The sequence below is a fragment of the Tursiops truncatus genome, chromosome 2, assembly GCF_011762595.2.
Source record: "Tursiops truncatus isolate mTurTru1 chromosome 2, mTurTru1.mat.Y, whole genome shotgun sequence".
NCBI classification, from domain to species: domain Eukaryota; kingdom Metazoa; phylum Chordata; class Mammalia; order Artiodactyla; family Delphinidae; genus Tursiops; species Tursiops truncatus.
The window spans coordinates 105,442,570-105,464,593 of NC_047035.1; the positions used below are offsets into that span (position 1 = coordinate 105,442,570).

At 40.4% G+C, this 22,024-nt stretch overlaps 1 protein-coding gene across 6 annotated transcripts in view; it reads left to right on the forward strand.

Moving 5' to 3' along the window:
• Positions 1-22,024, forward strand: part of APH1B (aph-1 homolog B, gamma-secretase subunit) — a 120,957-nt gene that overhangs the window by 32,134 nt on the left and 66,799 nt on the right. For 5 of the 6 annotated variants that reach the window (XR_012330177.1, XM_019947881.3, XM_073801127.1 and 2 more), the window contains exon 7: positions 29-223. Coding sequence is in view for 5 of the 6 variants with exons in the window: in XM_019947881.3 (XP_019803440.1) it covers positions 29-196 (168 nt within the window). In the remaining variant the exon portion in view is untranslated. Of the gene's footprint in view, positions 1-28; positions 3,538-22,024 lie in introns of those variants that run through there. The other variant, XM_073801126.1, reaches the window with a different exon arrangement.

The window sequence follows — 22,024 nt, forward strand, 5'->3', positions numbered from 1 at the left end:
TAAGCTTGCTGTTATTTTCCCCTTGCAGACCTTCATAAGTCCTTATTCTGGATTAAATCTGGTGTTGGCATACATCATCCTGGTGCTCACGGGCATCTGGGCCTTCTTTGTTTCTGGAGGCAGCTGCCGAAGCCTGAAACTCTGCCTGCTTTGCCAAGACAAGGACTCCCTCCTCTTCAACCAGCGCTCCAGATAACCTCCAAGGACCAGCGCTTCTCAAACAGTAAGCTGCCTCTTTAGAGGAAGCGCAGTGGTGCCTTTTTCTAAAAATCCCTTTTCCTGGTGGAATTAGAAAAAACCAAACTATCTAGATACAGCATGGCTTTCATGCAACAGCTTTCTGAAAGGGATTCATCCGTGGTGTGCAGCCAGGCTGCACATTAGAAAGAACTACCTGGGGAAACATAAAGAATACTGATTTCTGGACTGCACCCTCCAGATTTAATTGGTCTGGGCATTTGGTGATTTTTTAAAACTTCCCAGATGACTCCGATGTGCAGCCAGGTTGAGAACCATCGGTGTCCAAACAGGAACTTCCTGAGAACGCCGTAAGTGAATAAGAATCAGATGTTTAGCTGTCTCTTAACTCAGCCTTCTTTGGGCAAGTGAGTATCTGAAGGTCAAATCCTGGTTAGCCTTTGTCGTTTCGAGTTTTGAAGTCACAGAAGGCTAAAGGGCTATTATCTCTGTGAACTGTTGTCACATCCTTCACTGGTACCCTGTTTTATGAGAACATGGTAGGCCGTGCTTCTAAATATAATAATACATTGCACTGACTAACTATGATCATTTAACCAAAGTAAGCTATTGATTAATAGACTGTATTTTCCTCTAGTTTTTTCATTCTCGATTTTGCTTGTTTGAAGCATTACATGACATTAGATTTTTGAGCATAGGTTATGTTTCTTTAACTAAAAACCAATTATTTTCCAACTTCCTGGGAAGATGATATAAAACCAAGAATCTTTGTGCAACTTCTGTAAGTCTTTCCTGGGCTCAAGGCTTTCCATGGGCTCTGCCCCAAGGCAGTGTTTACCAGCTGAGTGCTTGCTGCCGGACTAGTTGAGGTGAAGCCTGTTGTTCTATCTCTGAGCAGCTCTGCAGGTTGCTGAGTGATGTACCCTGGAACAGGCTTCACTGGAGCTGGCAGAAGTTTACGAAAAGCAGGAGGAAAACAAGCTAGTAGGGTGGTGTTGACGCTTATAATTTGCTCCTGTGATATTAACTAGTACTTCTCCCCAGATGGTGTAGTGAAAAATTGGAAATACGACTAAAACTGCCAAATTCACGCTTTTAACATAGCCCATATAATCTTTAGATCTTGTAAATGTCTCTGGGTTTTGCTGACAGCTACAGCATTCCCTTTATAGGAGTATCTAAGATCTTGGTTCAGCTTCCAAACAGTGCTTTTGGTTTCCTTTGTAAAGAGCAATTGTTCCCAGTTGATGGCTTTTAGGAAGCTGATGGTGTGAAATGTAAATTCCCTACACATTTAAGTGAGAAGCTCAGTGAATCCCGTATGTGCAGTACAACAGCCAAAAGAAATAGAAGCAGCAAATGAGAGAGCTCACCAGTGACGTGACAGATGGGAGAATTTGACAGTACTGTGGTGGGGAAGAATAACAGACATGTTTAAAATGGAAACGCAGCCAGTATTTTGGGTTAGCCACACATCATTCCAGGGACCAGAACCTTACATGTGAACTAGACCTTTACCAGAGAAATCCCCTCTCATGTTTAAATTATTTGAATTTTTCAATCTAGGGATTCAGGAGGAATAGGGTTTCTAGCAAGGCTGTAAACAGTCCCATAAGCAATTATAGTTATTCCGCTAAAGCTTACTTCAGCACTAATACCGATGTTTTTGCTGGGGTTTACAATTTTCCACCTTTTTACAAGATTTTCTTTAAACTAGGTGAGTCGTAGGAGAGTCAAGGACATAGAGACTGAATAGTGAAATCTATTGTGCAGAGTTGAGGGGAACAAGATACCTACTGAACTGGGCTTCATTCCTATTGGAGCATGGTGTTCTTTGATGAACAGGATAAGAAAAATATAGAGTTGGTTATTACTGTTGATATACACATCTCTTAAACGGATAGTCTGGTTAAATATTTGCTGATCTGTAAAGTATAGAAATATCTGAGAATATTAATATTACTCATGCTTGAGCTCTGAGGATGTCCTGTGTGCATTAATAGTTTAATATTAAGTAAGGAATTTGGGGTATTGTGACATCTCATTTATAAAAGCATCTCGGGCAGGAAGAAAATTTTCTTTGATGGTGAGACTGTTGTCTTAGCTTTATTTAATAGTTTATTTAATAATCCTTGATTACCTATGAATAAAGGAACTTTGTAATTCCTTATTTCTCTTGTGAGCATTGCCATAGCCAGCTTAGGCACTGTTATTGCAAGTAGCCTTGTTTGCCTAATGCCAAGGAAGCCCAGGGGGAGAGTAGTCTTCCCCTGTTGTGTGTATATATTGAGGTGTGCTTTATTTTTTTAATTTTTATTTTTTGTGTTTGTTATCTCTACTGAGCTTTCTGAGCCCTGATAGTATTTGGAGAGGAGCTGTTGGTGGTAATCTTGTTTGTATGTTCTCCTCCACACGGGGCTTTCTCAGTTTGGAGGGAAGTGTGGCTGTAGTTAAAGCTGACCTTGGAATGTGAATGCTGTTGCAGCACCTGACTCTGTTGCCGTGTGAGGAATTGAGATCAGTTTTGGTTCTCTAAGAAATTTGTGTTTATTTTTAACTCATCTGAATTAGCAGTTGTAATGGGAGGAGTTTCGTTGCCCTTGATCCTAGCCTGTGTGACTGGCAATACAGTAGCAGCCTCTTCGAGCAGCTTAGTGAAAACATGGCTGAAAGGAATAAATGGTGTCTGAAGACTGTATAGAAGATGGCTTTTGTTCCCAATGTTAATATTTTTCTTCTCAAGCACATTTCCTTGTTTGCTGAGAGTGGCAGGTACACGTCAAAAATGCTAGGTGTCCTTATCCTGTAGAGTTGGTACAGGATAAGGAGTCATGACAGAAGCTTCCTCTTACCTGGTCCTCTTCCTGCTCGCCTCAAACTAGCCCCAAGACGTGGATTAATCGTCAGAGTGGACCTGAGGGCCCCGCGGAAGCCAGGGTGGCAGCCTGTCTCAGGCATCAGCAGCCCACTCCCTGGGACGAGCTCCTTGAGAGTGCTAGCTTTCTATTTGGCTAAGTGTTTCCTAGGCTGCACCATTCCTAACTCCAGGTAGATAGATGTCACAACAAAACAATCTCAAAGTTCTTTGCTTAGAGCACTTTGTTTATGATTGCGATGTTTACATTTCTCATTTAATAAAAGACTTTACTGCATTCCGTTATATTTTAGTGTTTAGAGGGGTGGGTACCGTCTCTATGTACAGTATGTATCGTTTTATATAAGTTATACTGTTATGTCATGTATACTTGCAGTGTCAGACCTTGTGTCCCATACACAATGCAATAGACTCTTTCCAGAGCTGTATTTTTCAGTAAACAATAAAAAGATTGTTTGTCACTACTTGTTTCTCATGTTTCCTCTTCTTTGGAATAGTGTATCCTGCAGTATTTGTTTTACAATTTTTGTCTCTTATAAAACTTGGCTGTACATTATGTTATTTGTCACTGGTCAGCTCGGAGACTCTTTTCAAAGAGAAATCTTTGTTATCTGATTTAAAATTTATAAGGCCTGTTTCGTTTCTGTGTGTTCAGAAGCAGTTTGGTGCAGAGAAGTTCCTTGAGGTGTCATAAACCAAATGGAGGAGAATCCTCAAAGGTCCTGGAAGCCCTTGAAAAGTCTCCTAAGTAACTGTAAAATAGTGAATGTATAAACCATCACGGAATACTGGCTGAAGGTGGGAGTTGGTTGACTAGGAGAGTACAATTTAGTTTCTACCCAGTGACCCCGAGCAGCCTGTAGAGTCGTTTTGTTTTTTCTTCCCTTGGTGAGGAGTCAGTGCAGCTAAGGGGCTGAGCATGGCCTTCACCGTCAGACACGCTACACAGAGAATTGTTAGGGCCTGAAACGCAAAACCATGTGATGCCTTTTCACTCTGGTTTGAAATGAGGCTGCTCCAGGTTTATGTTAATTGTTTTATTAGATGAAATATCCTCAGGAATCAAGGACTCGTTGGTCTAACTTGTAATGGAAAAGGGGCACATTCCTCAGGTAACAGCCCAGATTCACGTACAATTTCTTTGGCCATTCCACACTGCAATCGTGGCTCTAGTTTAATTGTTATTTGTTTGATATTTAGTTGGAAAAGGGATTTCCCTGTGACCAGCCTCAACATATGAGAAACCCCCAATGGAAAGAACTACATATTTTACCTTTGCCTTATTGAAAATGCTGAATAGAAGGAACCACTCACCTGGCTTATGGTCTCAGCCTTAGTAAAAGAATTGGGGATTTGATATATTCTAAGGGGACGACAGTAGATTATGAGACCTGAGTGGGTCCTGGCTTTAAGGTTCAATAATTAGTAGGTGGTACTTGTTGCTTAAGTGTGGGTCACTGTAAATCCTGCTTATACCTAATAGTATATCCATACATATTTTCTGTGCTTGAGCAAAATCAGAGGTGGAGTCTACAGCGTTTAATCAGGGCTTACCATGCACAGAACATTGTGTTAGATACTTTATCTTGTGTGTGTGTGTGTGTGTGTGTGTGTGTGTGTGTGTGTGTGTGTGTGTGAGAGAGAGAGAGAGAGAGAGAGATACTTCAAAAGGATGGAAAAGAACAAGATGGTGGAGATCTTTGTTTTTAGGAAATATATAAGGCAGCTACAAATGCACTACAAGTTAGGAAATAATATAGAATAGCTCGAATACATAAGATGATATGACTTAAAATTTTGGGAGTGGATGAAGGGCAGGTGGATCATGGGGTTATGTCAAAAGGAAAAGGTGGGGACTGAGGACTGAACCCTGAGGCACTCCACTTGACAGGTAGGAAAGGGCAGGTGGGGTCATCACTGAGGAAAGAAGGGAAAGCAGGGGAGTGTGGTGGCCTGAGAGCCGGGGGAAGTATGTCAGCTGCTGCTGAGCAATGAGTAAGATGTGAGGAGTAGGACCTGATTGCTGCACATGGAGAGATGGAATTTTCTGGTGACTTTGATAAAAGCAATTTTAGTGTAGGGGTGAACATCTAAATGGAGTGGGTTATAGAGATTGGGAGATAAGGAAGTAGCCACAGCACGTAGAGTACAGATAACCGTATAATTATAGTAGGGGAATGGGATGATAGCCTGAGGAGGATGTGAGGGCAAGAGACGGCATTCTTCTTTTTTCTTTTTTCTCTCTAACATTGTACTGTAACAGCATGTTTATATGAAGATGGGGATGATTCAGTGGAAAGGGAAACATTGATGCAAGAGAGGGGATAGTTGCCAAAGCAAAGTCCCTAAGGAGAGAATAGAGTGGGAAGTTTTTTAGCATTAAATGCTTACATTAGATAAGTTAAAATGTTTAAAAGCAAGAGCTTAAACTTCTACTTAAGAAACTAGAAACAGAGGAGCAAATTAAAGCTAGAATAAGCCGAAGAAAGGAAGTAGCGAAGAGAATAGCAGAAGTCAGATAGAAGGCAGAAAAAACAATGGAGCAATCAATAAAAGGAAACTGGTTCTTTGAGAAAATCAGTACAATTGGTAAAGCGGTGTCCAGATAGATAAGGGAAAAAAAGAGGGCACAAATGATGAGTATCAGGAATAAGTGGAGACATCAATACAGCCTCTACATTATTAAGTAAAAAGGGAATATTATGAATAGCTTAAAGGCAGTAAATTAAAAATTTAAATGAAGTAGATTCCTTTGTAAAAAAGCTCACTCAAGAAGAACTAGAAAATCTGACTATCGCTATATTGCTTCAGAGTGTTTTTTCTTGCCTTGTAAGGTGCCTTGTGATTATTTACTGAAAGCTGTACATCGTGTATTAGGTAACAGGAGCTGAAGTAAATAGGCCTTTAGTGTAAGTTTTATGTCAGTCTGGGCAAAAGCTGGACTGTATTTAATGTTTGCTGCAGCTCTAAGTACCAGAGGCTTCAAGTTCCTCTAGTGTCCTTGTTGTTGTCTCCCCTCTTGACTTTGGGCTTCCCCTGTGCTCCTTCTCAAAGAAAGTCTTATGTCTTGCAGATCTTTGAACTGTAACCCACTGTTTTTATATTGGAGCCCTACTGAGGTGGCAGTAAGGTCGGTGTGGGAGAGGGGCCATGTCCTATAATCTTAAGACTAAGTCTCAGTTTTTTGGTGGGGCTACATCTCTTAACTAAGCATCTCTTAGTTCTTTTCCTCCCCTTAGGTGAGACAGGAAGGCTAATGGGGGCTGGAGTGGGAGAAGTGCCCTTCTTCTAGGTGGGATAAGGCTCTTGTACTGTCTTTTCTCCTAGAAAGTAGGCCTTTGTTATGGAGGATGCTCTGGGCATATTTTACTTTTTCTTTTAATTTTTTAAAAAATAAATTTACTTATTTAATTTTGGCTGTGTTGGGTCTTCGTTGCTGCGTGCAGGCTTTCTCTAGTTGCAGCGAGCGGGGGCTACTCTTCATTGCGGTACGCGGGCTTCTCATTGCGGTGGCTTCTCTTGTGGAGCACGGGCTCTAAGCGTGCGGGCTTCAGTAGTTGTGGCACGTGGGCTCAGTAGTTGTGGCACACGGGCTTAGTTGCTCCATGGCATGTGGGATCTTCCCAGACCAGGTATCGAACCTGTGTCCCCTGCATTTGCAGGCGGATTCTTAACCACTGCGCCACCAGGGAAGTCCCTCTGGGCATATTTTACAATGATTATCCTTACCCTCTCCCTGCCAGAGCCACAGGGAGCTCTTCATTGAGAATTTGGCAGGGCTCCTGGAGGTAAAACCCTCAAAAGTGTGGGGCTCTTAAGACTCTGTTCTAGTCTTAGGAATTTCTCACTTTTAAGCTATTCCATACTTAGGCTCTAGCAATTTGTCAAAATTAGCATTTAGGTGTCCCTACCTGTTTATGGCTCCACCAACTTCTGCTCTAGGTAAGCAAATCTCAGCTGTGGCACTCTGGATTCACCTGTCTCTCCAGATTTCAGGATGATGGCTTGTCTTGAGACCTCAGTTCTCTAATGGTGGTGAGAAATATTACTGATTTTCAGTTTGTTTAGTGTTTTCTTTTTCTTTTTTTTTTAACATCTTTATTGGAGTATAATTGCTTTACAATGTGTTTAGTGTTTTCTTATTGTAAGTGTGAGAGTGACAGCTTTCAAGCTCTTTACATGTTGGAGCTAACCAGAAATCCCCAAAATCTATTAAAGACATTGAATTTGCAGTTTATATAAAGAAATTCCTAGAAGGCTTCACTGAAGAATTCTACCAAACTTTAATAAAACAAACAAAAAGAAAGGAGATATGTTATAAAACTGTAGTAATCAAAACAGTATGGTATTGGCATAAAAACAGACACATAGAACCATAAAAATTCTAGAAGAAAACATAGGCAGTACTCTCTTTGACATCAGTTTTAGTAGTATTTTTTTGGATATGTCTCAAGGGAGACAAAAGCAAAAATAAACAGGACCACATCAAACTAAAAAGCTTTTGCACAGCAAAGGAAACTATCAACAAAATGAAAAGGCCACTTACTGAATGGGAGAAGATATTTGCAAATAATATATCTGATAAAGGGTTAATATCTAAAATATATAAAGAACTCATAAAACTCAACATCAACGTATGTATATGTGTGTGTGTGTGTGTGTGTGTATGTATGTATGTATGTATGTATCACATCTTCTTTGCCCGTTCATCTACTGATAGGCACTTGGGTTGCTTCCATATCTGGGCTATTATAAATGCTGCAATGAAAAAAGAAAAAAGAACCCCCCCCCACAAACAATCCAATTAAAAAAACAGGCAGAGGATCTGAAAAGACATTTTTCCAAAGAAGGCATTCAGCTGGCCAACAGGCACATGAAAAGATGCTCAACATCACTAATCACCAGGGAAATGCAAATCAAAACCACAGTGATATATCACCTTACACCTGTCAGAATGGCTGTCGTCAAAAAGACCTCAAATAACTAGTGTTGGCAAGGATGTGGAGAAAAGGGAGCCCTTCTGCATGGTTGGTGAGTGTAAATTGGTGCAGCCACTATGGAAAACAGGATGGAGGTTCCTCAAAAAATTAAAAATAGAACTACCATATGATCCAGCAGTTCTACTCCTTGGTATTTATCCAAAGAAAACAAAAACACTAATTAGAAAAGATATACGCACCCCTGTGTTCATTGCAGCATTTGCAATAGCCAAGATATGGAAGCAACCCAAGTGCCTATCAGTAGATGAATGGGTGAAGAAGATGTGATACATACACACACACACACACACACACACACACACACACACACCATGGAATATTACTCAGCCATAAAAAGAATGAAATCTTGCCATAACAGAGTTATAGATACAGAGAACAAAACAGGTGGTTAGAGGAGAGGCGGGTGGGGAGAGGAAGGAAATGGGTGAGGGAGAGTAAGAGGTATAAACTTCCAGTTTCAAAATAAATGAGTCATGGATATGAAGTGTACAGTGTGAGGAATATAGTCAATAGCTATGTAATATCTTTGGGTGGTGACACACTGTAACTAGATTTATTGTGGTGATTATTTTGAAGTGTATAGAAATAACAAATCACTACATTGTGTAACAGGAACTAACAGTGTTATAGGTCAGCTATACTTCAAAAACAAGCAAACAAACATACAAACAAATGGAAAAAGATCAGATATATGGTTATCAGAGGTGGGCAGTGGGGGGAGGGAGAATTGGATGAAAGCAGTCAAAAAGTACTACAGACTTGCAGGTTTAAGATAAATAAGTGCTAGGGATATAATGTACAACATGATAAATATAATTAACATTGCTGTACATTATATATGGAAGTTAAGAGAATAAATCCTGAGTTCTCATCACACACACAAATTTTTTTCTGTTTCTGTAATTTTGTGTCTATATGAGATGATGGATGTTCACTAAACTTACTGTGATAATCATTTTCATGATGCATGTAAGTCACATCATTATACCATACATATTAAATTTATACAGTGCTGTATGTCAATTAATCTCAATAAAATAAAAAAAATTGTTTAGCATATGGTAGAAACAGCACGTTGCTGTTTGTCATGTTTAGCATGTTGTAAGCAGACAACTCAGTACAATCCTTTTGGGTGGTAATTTAGCAAAATTTATAAAATATCTATAAGATTTTGAGATGTGCGTTTTGTGAACCAGCAGTTGCTTTTCTAGGAATTTATCTTCCAGAAATACATCTGAATACATAGGATCTTGTAATAGTCTTGTAACTGTAAGGAATTTGCAATGAATGTCTTTCAACAGAGCTTGGTGTCCAACTGCAGAACACTTTACAGCCATTAGAAAGAATGAGGATATTTGGAATATGTTAGAAAACAAAAGCAAGGTATAGACCATTCTTCCATTCAATAAATATTTTTTATGCCAGACATTGTGCTAGATACCAAGAATACAATAGTGAAAGTAGGTAAGATCTGTTTATTAAATATTTAAAAGTGAATGTTAACGCACAAACATACAAAACTATGACTATTTTGGGAGTTAGGATTATGGGGGACTTTTGGCTTTATTCATAATTAAATATTTGTATTTTTTAATGAGCATATATTATTTGTTTTAATATGGAAAACCTCTTATTTAAATAAAATATTGGTCACAGCATTATTTATAGTAGCAAAAAGCTAGAAGAAAAGTATTAATGTTTAACACTAAGGAAAAGTTTAGACCAACAAATCCATCCAAAGAAACATTATCCGGCAAATAAAAATTAGGTTTATAAATATTAAATAACAATATGCTATCATGTTAATTACTTAAGGACTTTTTAAAAGTATCAATACATAGAAAAATATCTGAGAGAAAAACACAAAAACATTAGTAGCATCTGCATTAGCGAAGAGGTGACTTTAAATACACTTTCCATTTCTCTGCATTTCTGAGTTTCCTTTTTTTTTCCACACACACACTGTATTTTATTTTTACAAGAGGTAAATAAACTGACACCAAGCATTGTAAATGGATGACCACAACAAAAGCAACAATGATTGCAAATACCCAACACGAAACACACTCATACTGTGTCATAATATTGACATTGAGTCCAGTAATCCTCCACTGTAACAGCTCCTTTACTTTGCAGTGAAAATTGATTTGTATATTTTTTGCCTCTGAGTCCTTGTGGGATTTTTTTTTATATTCAAACAGAAAATCACAAAAATTATAATCATCCTCATCAGTTCACTCAGTCCCATGTAATTAATTTTTTTTATCTTGATCTTTTGTTAGCACTTTTATGAATTCATCAGTTTTCCATTAGAGTTCTGAAAAGGCTTATTCATTCAGTTCAGCAGTATAGTCAGTTACCAGAAACCTGTACCTGTCAGAGTCTTTTCCATGAATTTCTTGAAGATGAAACCCTTTTATAGGAACATTTTTGCAAAAGCATTAGAATACACCCAGAACTGTCTGCAAATGACAAAAGGCTTAAAAATGACCACAGTTAAAGATTTGATGAAAGTTCATAATAATGCAATTGACAAGAAAATTTATAGAGATATACATTTTAAAGTAATAACTAGAATTATGACTTATAACATTATACCAGAACATATAAGATTTTTAGAAATTTCATGTAATGTCTGAAACATTTATATTAACATATTTTCATACAAATAACCCAAAGAAAGTTTAGTATTAGTTGTTTTGTTGGTTGGTTTGTTTGTTTTTTTATACTGCAGGTTCTTATTAGTCATCTGTTTTATACACATCAGTGTATACATGTCAATCCCAATTGCACAATTCAGTACACCACCACCACCACCCCACCGCGGTTTTCCCCCCTTGGTGTCCATACGTTTGTTCTCTACATCTGTGTCTCAACTTCTGCCCTGCAAACTGGTTCATCTGTACCATTTTTCTAGGTTCCACATACAGAGCATATATTATTTATGTAGTCAGACAAAACCATAATCTAACCACTTCTAGGATTTCTTATTGTCCTTATTAGAAAGTGTATATCATAAAAGGCCTTTCACACTCTGATCCCAACCACTTTCCTGCCCCCCACCATTCCCTGTCCTCCCTTCCCAGACATTTTCAAACACATCCCTGAGGCCTCTGTTTACGATGCACCATGAGCTCTCAAACCTCCACATCTTTGTTCTTGTTTTTCGCTCCAGGTAGAAAGCATCGTATTCCTCCTTCAAGGTCCTGCTCAAGTGTCAGTCTTTGTGAAGTCTTTCCTGATTAGACTTAGAAAAACAAGTGGCTTTTTCCTGTGATTCCTTAACACGTATATATTTTTAAATCAAGGAATAATTTACATACAGTAAAATGCACTGATCTGAAGCATACAGTTGGATGAGTCTTGACAAATGTGTACACCTGTGTAACCACCACCCCAGCGAGCTATAGAACGTTTCCTGTTCCCCAGGTGGTTCCCTTGCTTCCTTCCTAGTCAATCCACGTACCTTCCACAGAAGCAGCTGCTGGTTCCAACTTCTATCACCGTGGATTAGTTTCACTTTTGAACTTCATAAAAATGGAATAACACGAAGTGTACTCTTTTGTATCTGACTTCTTTCCTCCGCATAATTTTCTGAGATTCATGTCTTGGGGTATATCAATAAGTTGTAACTTTTTGCTGAATGGTATTCCATCTTATGGATGTACAGTTTGTTTAGTCCTTCTCCTGTTAATAGACACATAGCATCTTTTCATACCACTCTTCTATATATTATGGTTAATGTTTTCTGTCTGTCTCCCTAAATGAGATTGTGATACCAATTATCTATCTGAATCATGGTTGCACTTAATTTGTGCTTAGCAAACAGTGGTTGCTCATTAAATCTTTGCTTTTGAATAAGGAGGTATGAGAAAGAAAGTCAATTGGAAATTACTTTGAATGATAGAAGAGAGATAAAGGAAAACGCTGTTTCCTTATAACACTTCTGACACCAGAAGTGTGGGTTTCTCCACACCAAGCAATTCTCCAGTCCTCAGTGGACACCAACTGGCTGTTCTACAATTTAACTCAATTCTGACACTAACTGTCCAGAAATATTGCAGACCCCACAGGTTAGGGACTCAATCCCACAAGCCTGCCCCCACTTTAGACAATTGCAAGTCCCAGGTTGTCACTTGTACTTCTGACTGTAAATTACAGGTTCCCATGACTCCCTCCTCAGGTCTGATAATTTGCTAGAAAACTCAGGTAAACATTTACTTACATTTGCCAGTTTATTATAAAGGATATTAACAAGGGATATATTAACAAGGGATTATTATAAAGGATATTATAAAGGATATTAACAAAGGATATTAACAGCCAGATAAAGAGGTCCATACGTCAAGGTATGAAGAAAGGGCACAAGGCTTCCATGCCCTAGCTCTGGGTGCACCACTATCCCAGCACTTGTGTGATGGGAGCATTCTGAATCCCATTGTTTAGAGTTTTTATGGAGGTCCCATTATGCAGATGTGATTGATTAAATCATTCCCCATTGGTGTTTTCTTCTTTTTTTAATAGATTTATTTATTTATTTATTTATTGGCTGTGTTGGGTCTTTGTTGCTGCTTGCGGGCTTTCTCTAGTTGCGGCGAGCGGGGGCTACTTTTTGTTGTGGTGCGTGGGCTTCTCATTGCGGTGGCTTCTCTTTGTTGCGAAGCACAGGCTCTAGGCACGCGGGCTTCAGTAGTTGTGGCATGCGGGCTCAGTAGTTGTGGCTTGCAGGCTCTAGAGCGCAGGCTCAGTAGTTGTGGCGCACGGGCTTAGTTGCCCCACGACATGTGGGATCTTCCCAGACCAGGGCTCGAACCTGTGTCCCCTGCATTGGCAGGTAGATTCTTATCCACTGTGCCACCAGGGAAGTCCCACCCCCGCCACACACACACTGGTGATTGAGCTCAATTCCCAGCCTCTCTCCCCTCCCTGGAGGCTGGGGGTGGGGCTGAAAATTCTAACCCTCTAGTCACATGGTTGGTTCCTCAGCCCCCATCCTCCAAGCTTCATCACCTCTTTAGCATCAGCTGAGGTGTGGCTTAAAAGGGCTTCTTATGAATAACATTTAGGAGCTTTGTGCCAGGAACCAAAGACAAAGACCAAGCACATATTTCGTATTATATCCCAGTATCGCAGGAGATTAATCCAGATTTCACCCAGTGGTTAAGAGGGAGTGATGAGCTCCTGACCATGCTTGTTCTCCATGAAAACGATGTACCATATTCAGGAAAGCTTTTCAAATGGTTATGTGTCGAGTGGTTGGGAAGGAGAGAAACTAAGATGCATGAGATCTGTTGTTGGATGTCTAGGTAGCTTGGGAAACTAGTTTCAGCAGATGAACTAATGGGTTATGTTACCTGCCTCACCAGAAGAGTCTTTGCTTCTTTCAGAGAAGCTGGTCAACTCTGTCATCACCAGCACAGAGTTGCTATAGAGGTCTCAGTGTGCCCTTGAACCCGTAGGCCCTGTGTTTATTGTCTTCATAGTGGGTGATTAAAAGTTAATATTTGAAACAAGTGATCTCGAGCAGAAATAATGACTTTGACTTACAGTGTGGAGAGGTCATAGTGGCCATGTGAGTAGAGATCATGCTCCTTCTTGGGCTCCCACCCACAGGACAAGTCCCAGAGAAGTGTGCCAGGCCTGGCCAGGCTTCTCCTTCTTGATCGACCAAGGGGATAAGCTCTGAATGGAAATGCCAGGAAGGGGCAGGATGTTATTTGGCTGTGTAGTTCTTCTTCTTCTCCTTCTTCTCCCCCTCCCCCTCCCCTTCCTCCCTTTCTTCTTCTTTTTTTTTTTTTTCTCTTTTATTTATCAGAAACATATCACATTAAATTTTATTCTTACTCAACAAATCCACTGCTTGGATGACTCTCTAAAGAAGATGTCCTCTTTTTTATTTTTTCCTTTATTTTTTCGAGCTTTACTGAGATATAATTGATGTATAACAGTGTAATTTTTTTGTTTTTACATCTATATTGGGGTATAATTGCTTTACAATGGTGTGTTAGTTTCTGCTTTATAACAAAGTGAATCAGTTATACATATACATATGTTCCCGTATCTCTTCCCTCTTGTGTCTCCCTCCCTCCCACCCTCCAGGTGGTCACAAAGCACCAAGCTGATCTCCCTGTGCTATGCGGCTGCTTCCCACTAGCTATCTACCTTACGTTTGATAGTGTATATATATCCATGCCACTCTCTCACTTTGTCACAGCTTACCCTTCCCCCTCCCCATATCCTCAAGTCCATTCTCTAGTAGGTCTGTGCCTTTATTCCCGTATTACCCCTAGGTTCTTCATGACATTTTTTTTTCTTAGATTCCATATATATGTGTTAGTATACGGTAGTTGTCTTTCTCTTTCTGACTTACTTCACTCTGTATGACAGACTCTAGGTCCATCTACCTCATTACAAATAGCTCAATTTTGTTTCTTTTTATGGCTGAGTAATATTCCATTGTATATATGTGCCACATCTTCTTTATCCATTCATCTGATGTTGGACACTTAGGTTGCTTCCATGTCCTGGCTATTGTAAATAGAGCTGCAGTGAACATTTTGGTACATGACTCTTTTTGAATTATGGTTTTCTCAGGGTGTATGCCCAGTAGTGGGATCACTGGGTCATATGGTAGTTCTATTTTTAGTTTTTTAAGGAACCTCCATACTGTTCTCCATAGTGGCTGTACCAATTCACATTCCCACCAGCAGTGCAGGAGTGTTCCCTTTTCTCCACACCCTCTCCAGCATTTATTGTTTCTAGATTTTTTGATGATGGCCATTCTGACTGGTGTGAGATGATATCTCATTGTAGTTTTGATTTGCATTTCTCTAGTGATTAGTGATGTTGAGCATTTTTTTTTTTTTTTTAGATGTTGGGGGTAGGAGTTAATTAATTAATTTATTTTTGGCTGTGTTGGGTTTTTGTTTCTGTGTGAGGGCTTTCTCTAGTTGTGGCAAGCAGGGGCCACTCTTCATCGCGATGCACACCTCTCACTATCGCGGCCTCTCTTGTTGCAGAGCACAGGCTCCAGACGCGCAGTCTCAGTAGTTGTGGCTCACGGGCCCAGTTGCTCCGCGGCATGTGGGATCTTCCCAGGCCAGGGCTCGAACCCGTGTCCCCTGCATTGGCAGGCAGACTCTCAACCACTGCGCCACCAGGGAAGCCCTGAGCATTCTTTCATATGTTTGTTGGCAATCTGTATATCTTCGTTGGAGAAATGTCTACTTACGTCTTCTGCCCATTTTTGGATTGGGTTGTTTGTTTTTTTGATATTGAGCTGCATGAACTGCTTGTAAATTTTGGAGATTAATCCTTTGTCAGTTGCTTCATTTGCAAATATTTTCTCCCATTCTGAGGGTTGTCTTTTGGTCTTGTTTATGGTTTCCTTTGCTGTGCAAAAGCTTTGAAGTTTCATTAGGTCCCATTTGTTTGTTCTTGTTTTTATTTCCATTTCTCTAGGAGGTGGGTCAAAAAGGATCTTGCTGTGACTTATGTCGAGTGTCCTGCCTATGTTTTCCTCTAAGAGTTTGATAGTTTCTGGCCTTACATTTAGGTCTTTAATCCATTTTGAGCTTATTTTTGTGTATGGTGTTAGGGAGTGATCTAATCTCATACTTTTACATGTAGCTGTCCAGTTTTCCCAGCACCACTTATTGAAGAGGCTGTCCTTTCTCCACTGCACATTCCTGCCTCCTTTATCAAAGATAAGGTGACCATATGTGCGTGGGTTTATCTCTGGGCTTTCTATCCTGTTCCATTGATCTATATTTCTGTTTTTATGCCAGTACCATACTGCCTTGATTACTGTAGCTTTGTAGTATAGTCTGAATTCAGGGAGCCTGATTCCTCCAGCTCCGTTTTTCGTTCTCAAGATTGCTTTGGCTATTCGGGGTCTTTTGTGTTTCCATACAAATTGTGAAATTTTTTGTTCTAGTTCTGTGAAAAATGCCAGTGGTAGTTTGATAGGGATTGCATTGAATCTGTAGATTGCTTTGGGTAGTAGAGTCATTTTCACAATGTTGATTCTTCCAATCCAAGAACATGGTATATCTCTCCATCTATTTGTATCATCTTTAATTTCTTTCATCAGTGTCTTATAATTTTCTGCATACAGGTCTTTTGTCTCCTTAGGTAGGTTTGTTCCTAGATATTTTATTCTTTTTGTTGCAGTCGTAAATGGGAGTGTTTTCTTGATTTCACTTTCAGATTTTTCATCATTAGTATATAGGAATGCCAGAGGTTTCTGTACATTAATTTTGTATCCTGCTACTTTACCAAATTTATTGATTAGCTCTAGTAGTTTTCTGGTCGCATCTTTAGGATTCTCTATGTATAGCATCATGTCATCTGCAGACAGTGACAGCTTTACTTCTTCTTTTCCGATTTGGATTCCTTTTATTTCTTTTTCTTCTCTGATTGCTGTGGCTAAAACTTCCAAAACTATGTTGAATAAGAGTGGTGAGAGTGGGCAACCTTGTCTTGCTCCTGATCTTAGTGGGAATGCTTTCAGTTTTTCACCATTGAGGACGATGTTGGCTGTGGGTTTGTCATATATGGCCTTTATTATGTTGAGGAAAGTTCCCTCTATGCCTACTTTCTGGAGGGTTTTTATCATAAATGGGTGTTGAATTTTGTCAAAAGCTTTCTCTGCATCTATTGAGATGACCATATGGTTTTTCTCCTTCAATTTGTTAATTTGGTGTATCGCGTTGATTGATTTGCGTATATTGAAGAATCCTTGCATTCCTGGAATAAACCCCACTTGATCATGGTATATGATCCTTTTAATGTGTTGTCGGATTCTGTTTGCTAGTATTTTGTTGAGGATTTTTGCATCTATGTTCATCAGTGATATTGGCCTGTAGTTTTCTTTCTTTGTGACATCCTTGTCTGGTTTTGGTGTCAAGGTGATGGTGGCCTCGTAGAATGAGTTTGGGAGTGTTCCTCCCTCTGCTATATTTTGGAAGAGTTTGAGAAGCATAGGTGTTAGCTCTTCTCTAAGTGTTTGATAGAATTCGCCTGTGAAGCCATCTGGTCCTGGGCTTTTGTTTGTTGGAAGATTTTTAATCACAGTTTCAATTTCAGTGCTTGTGATTTGTCTGTTCATATTTTCTATTTCTTCCTGATTCAGTCTTGGCAGGTTGTGCATTTCTAAGAATGTGTCCATTTCTTCCAGGTTGTCCATTTTATTGGTATAGAGTTGCTTGTAGTAATCTCTCATGATCTTTTGTATTTCTGCAGTGTCAATTGTTACTTCTCCTTTTTCATTTCTAATTCTATTGATTTGAGTCTTCTCCCTTTTTTTTCTTGATGAGTCTGACTAATGGTTTATCAATTTTGTTTATCTTCTCAAAGAGCCAGCTTTTAGTTTTATTGATCTTTGCTACCGTTTCCTTCTTTTCTTTTTCATTTATTTCTGATCTGATCTTTATGATTTCTTTCCTTCTGCTAACTTTGGGGGTTTTTTGTTCTTCTTTCTCTAATTGCTTTAGGTGCAAGGTTAGGTTGTTTATTCGAGATGTTTCCTGTTTCTTAAGGTAGGATTGTATTGCTATAAACTTTCCTCTTAGAACTGCTGTTGCTGCATCCCGTAGGTTTTTGGTTGTCATGTCTCCATTGTCATTTGTTTCTAGGTATTTTTTGATTTTCTCTTTGATTTCCTCAGTGATCACTTGTTATTAAGTAGTGTACTGTTTAGCCTCCATGTGTTTGTATTTTTTACAGATCTTTTCCTGTAATTGATATCTAGTCTCATAGTGTTGTGGTCGGAAAAGATACTTGATACAATTTAATTCTCTTAAATTTACCAAGGCTTGATCTGTAACCCAAGATATGATCTATCCTGGAGAATGTTCCATGAGCACTTGAGAAAAATGTGTATTCTATTGTTTTTGGATGGAATGTCCTATAAATATCAATTAAGTCCCTCTTGTTTAATGTATCATTTAAAGCTTGTGTTTCCTTATTTATTTTCACTTTGGATGATCTGTCCATTGGTGAAAGTGGGGTGTTAAAGTCCCCTACTATGGAATGTGTTACTGTCAATTTCCCCTTTTATGGCTTTTAGTATTTGCCTTATGTATTGAGATGCTCCTATGTTGGGTGCATAAATCTTTACAATTGTTATATCTTCTTCTTGGATCGATCCCTTAATCATTATGTAGTGTCCTTCTTTGTCTCTTCTAATAGTCTTTATTTTAAAGTCTATTTTGTCTGATATGAGAATTGCTACTCCAGCTTTCTTTTGGTTTCCATTTGCGTGGAATATCTTTTTCCATCCCCTCACTTTCAGTCTGTATGTGTCCTTAGGTCTGAAGTGGGTCTCTTGTAGACAGCATATATATGGGTCTTGTTTTTGTATCCATTCAGCCAGTCTGTGTCTTTTGGTGGGAGCATTTAGTCCATTTACATTTAAGGTAATTATCGATATGTATGTTCCTATTCCCATTTTCTTAATTGTTTTGGGTTTTGTTATTATAGGTCTTTCTTAATTGTTTTGGGTTTTGTTATTATAGGTCTTTTCCTTCTCTTGTGTTTCTTGCCTAGAGAAGATCCTTTAGCATTTGTTGTAAAGCTGGTTTGGTGGTGCTGAACTCTCTCAGCTTTTGCTTGTCTGTAAAGGTTTTAATTTCTCCATCAAATCTGAACGAGATCCTTGCTGGGTAGAGTAATTTTGGTTGTAGGTTTTTCTCCTTCATCACTTTAAATATGTCCTGCCAGTCCCTTTTGGCTTGCAGAGTTTCTGCTGAAAGATCAGCTGTTAACCTTATGGGGATTCCCTTGTGTGTTATTTGTTGTTTTTCCCTTGCTGCTTTTAATATGTTTTCTTTGTATTTAATTTTTGACAGTTTGATTAATATGTGTCTTGGTGTGTTTCTCCTTGGATTTATCCTGTATGGGACTCTCTGTGCTTCCTGGGCTTGATTAACTATTTTCTTTCTCATATTAGGGAAGTTTTCAACTATAATCTCTTCAAATATTTTCTCAGTCCCTTTCTTTTTCTCATCTTCTTCTGGAACCCCTATAATTCGAATGTTGGTGCGTTTAATGTCGTCCCAGAGGTCTCTGAGACTGTCCTCAGTTCTTTTCATTCATTTTTCTTTATTCTGCTCTGCAGTAGTTATTTCCACTATTTTATCTTCCAGGTCACTTATCCGTTCTTCTGCCTCAGTTTTTCTGCTATTGATCCCTTCTAGAGTGTTTTTAATTTCATTTATTGTGTTGTTCATCATTGCTTGTTTCATCTTTAGTTCTTCTAGGTCCTTGTTAAATGTTTCTTGTATTTTCTCTATTCTATTTCCAAGATTTTGGATCATCTTTATTATCATTATTCTGAATTCTTTTTCAGGTAGACTGCCTATTTCCTCTTCATTTGTTAGGTCTGGTGGGTTTTTATCTTGCTCCTTCACCTGCGGTGTGTTTTTCTGTCTTCTCATTTTGCTTATCTTACTGTGTTTGGGGTCTCCTTTTTGCAGGCTGCAGGTTCGTAGTTCCTGTTGTTTTTGGTGTCTGTCCACAGTGGCTAAAGTTGGTTCAGTGGGTTGTGTAGGCTTCCTGGTGGAGGGGACTAGTGCCTGTGTTCTGGTGGATGAGGCTGGATCTTGTCTTTCTGGTGGGCAGGTCCACGTCTGGTGGTGTGTTTTGGGGTGTCTGTGGCCTTATGATGATTTTAGGCAGCCTCTCTGCTAATGGGTGGGGCTGTGTTCCTGTCTTGCTAGTTGTTTGGCATAGGGTGTCCAGCACTGTAGCTTGCTGATCGTTGAGTGAAGCTGGGTGTTGGTGTTGAGATGGAGATCTCTGGGAGATTTTCGCCGTTTGATATTATGTGTAGCTGGGAGGTCTCTTGTGGACCAGTGTCCTGAAGTTGGCTCTTCCACCTCAGAGGCACAGCACTGACTCCTGGCTACAGCACCAAGAGCCTTGTAAAAAAAACAACAACAACAACAAAAAAAAAAAAAAACGGACGGATAGAACCCTAGGCCAAATGGTGAAAGCAAAGCTATACAGACAAAATCTCACACAGAAGCATACACATACACACAAAAAGAGGAAAAGGGGAAAAAATCCTAAATCTTGCTCTCAAAGTCCACCTCCTCAATTTGGGATGATTTGTTGTCTATTCATGTATTCCACAGATGCAGGGTACATCAAGTTGATTGTGGAGCTTTAATCTGCTGCTCCTGAGGCTGCTGGGAGAGATTTCCTTTTCTCTTCTTTGTTTGCACAGCTCCCGGGGTTCAGCTTTGGATTTGGCCCAGTCTCTGCGTGTAGGTCTCCGGAGGGCGTCTGTTCTTCGCTCAGACAGGACGGGGTTAAAGGAGCCGCTGATTCGGGGGCTCTGGCCCACTCAGGCCAGGGGGAGGGAGGGGCACGGAGTGCGGGGCGGGCCTGCGGCGGCAGAGGCCGGCGTGACGTTGCACCAGCCTGAGGCGCGTCGTGCGTTCTCCCGGGGGAGTTGTCCCTGGATCCCGGAACCCTGGCAGTGGCGGGCTGCATAGCCTCCCCGGAAGGGAGGTGTGCTCGCACACAGGTTTCTTGGTGGCGGCAGCAGCAGCCTTAGCGTCTCATGCCTGTCTCTGGGGTCGGCGCTGTTAGCCGCGGCTCGCGCCCGTCTCTGGAGCTCCTTTAAGCAGCGCTCTTAATCCCCTTTCCTCGCGCACCAGGAAACAAAGAGGGAAGAAAAAGTCTCTTGCCTCTTCGGCAGGTCCAGACTTTTCCCCGGACTCCCTCCGGGCTAGCCGTGGTGCACTAAACCCTTCAGGCTGTGTTCATGCCACCAGCCGTCTCCCTGCGCTCTGACCGAAGCCCGGGCCTCAACTCCCCACCCCGCCCGCCCCGGCGGGTGAGCAGACAAGCCTCTCGGGCTGGTGAGTGCCGGTCGGCACCGATCCTCTGTGCGGAAATCTCTCTGCTTTGCCCGCTGCACCCCCGTTGCTGCACTCTTCTCTTTGCTCCGAAGCTTCCCCCCTCTGCCACCCACAGTCTCCGCCCGCGAAGGGGCTTCTAATGTGTGGAAACCTTTCCTCCTTCACGGCTCCCTCCCATTGGTGCAGGTCCCGTCCCTATTCTTTTGTCTCTGTTTATTCTTTTTTCTTTTGCCCTACCCAGGTACGTGGGGGGTTTCTTGCCTTTTGGGAGGTCTGAGGTCTTCTGCCAGCATTCAGTAGGTGTTCTGTAGGAGTTGTTCCACGTGTAGATGTATTTCTGGTGTATCTGTGGGGAGGAAGGTGATCTCTGCGTCTTACTCTTCTGCCATCTTCCCCCTCTCCAACAGTGTGTCTTCTTCTTTACTGAGGTATAATTAATGTAAGATAAATGACACCTATTTAAAGTATAAAATTTCAGCCGTTTTGACATATGTAGAGAAACCATCATCACAAGCAAGATAACGTACATATCCGTCACCTCAACAATTTTCCATACCCCTTCGTAATCCCTTCAGCCACTGCCTCATCCCCAGGCAACCGCTGATCTGCTTTCTGTCACTATAGTTTAGTTGGCATTTTTAAGAATTTTATACAAATGGAATTTTTATATGTGTGTGTTTGTTTATATTTGTGTGTGTATTTATTCCTTGTCTCCAGTTCAGCTTCAGGAAGAGAGAAAGTTAAGTGCACGTGTCCCTGGGAATTTGGTTCGCTGAATTAGAGGTGAGGGTAACATCCCAGGAGTTAAGCTGACTCCTTTGTCTGCTGGTAGTTGGCAGAACTTGCTCAGACTTTTCCTGAGCAGATGGCAGAGTTTAATATTATGAAGCAGATTGGAGGCGGGAGGTTGTCGTTGATTTTCCAGAAATTGTTGGCACAAATGCCTTTAGGGCCTTTGTCCTGTGGGGTTTTACGACGTTGTGGCGTGATTATGATAAGCGTGTGGCAAATTCTATTACAAGAAGGTGTTTCCGTGGCACCAGAGCTGTGGAGGGCGGACCCTGCACTGCCGCTGGAGATCA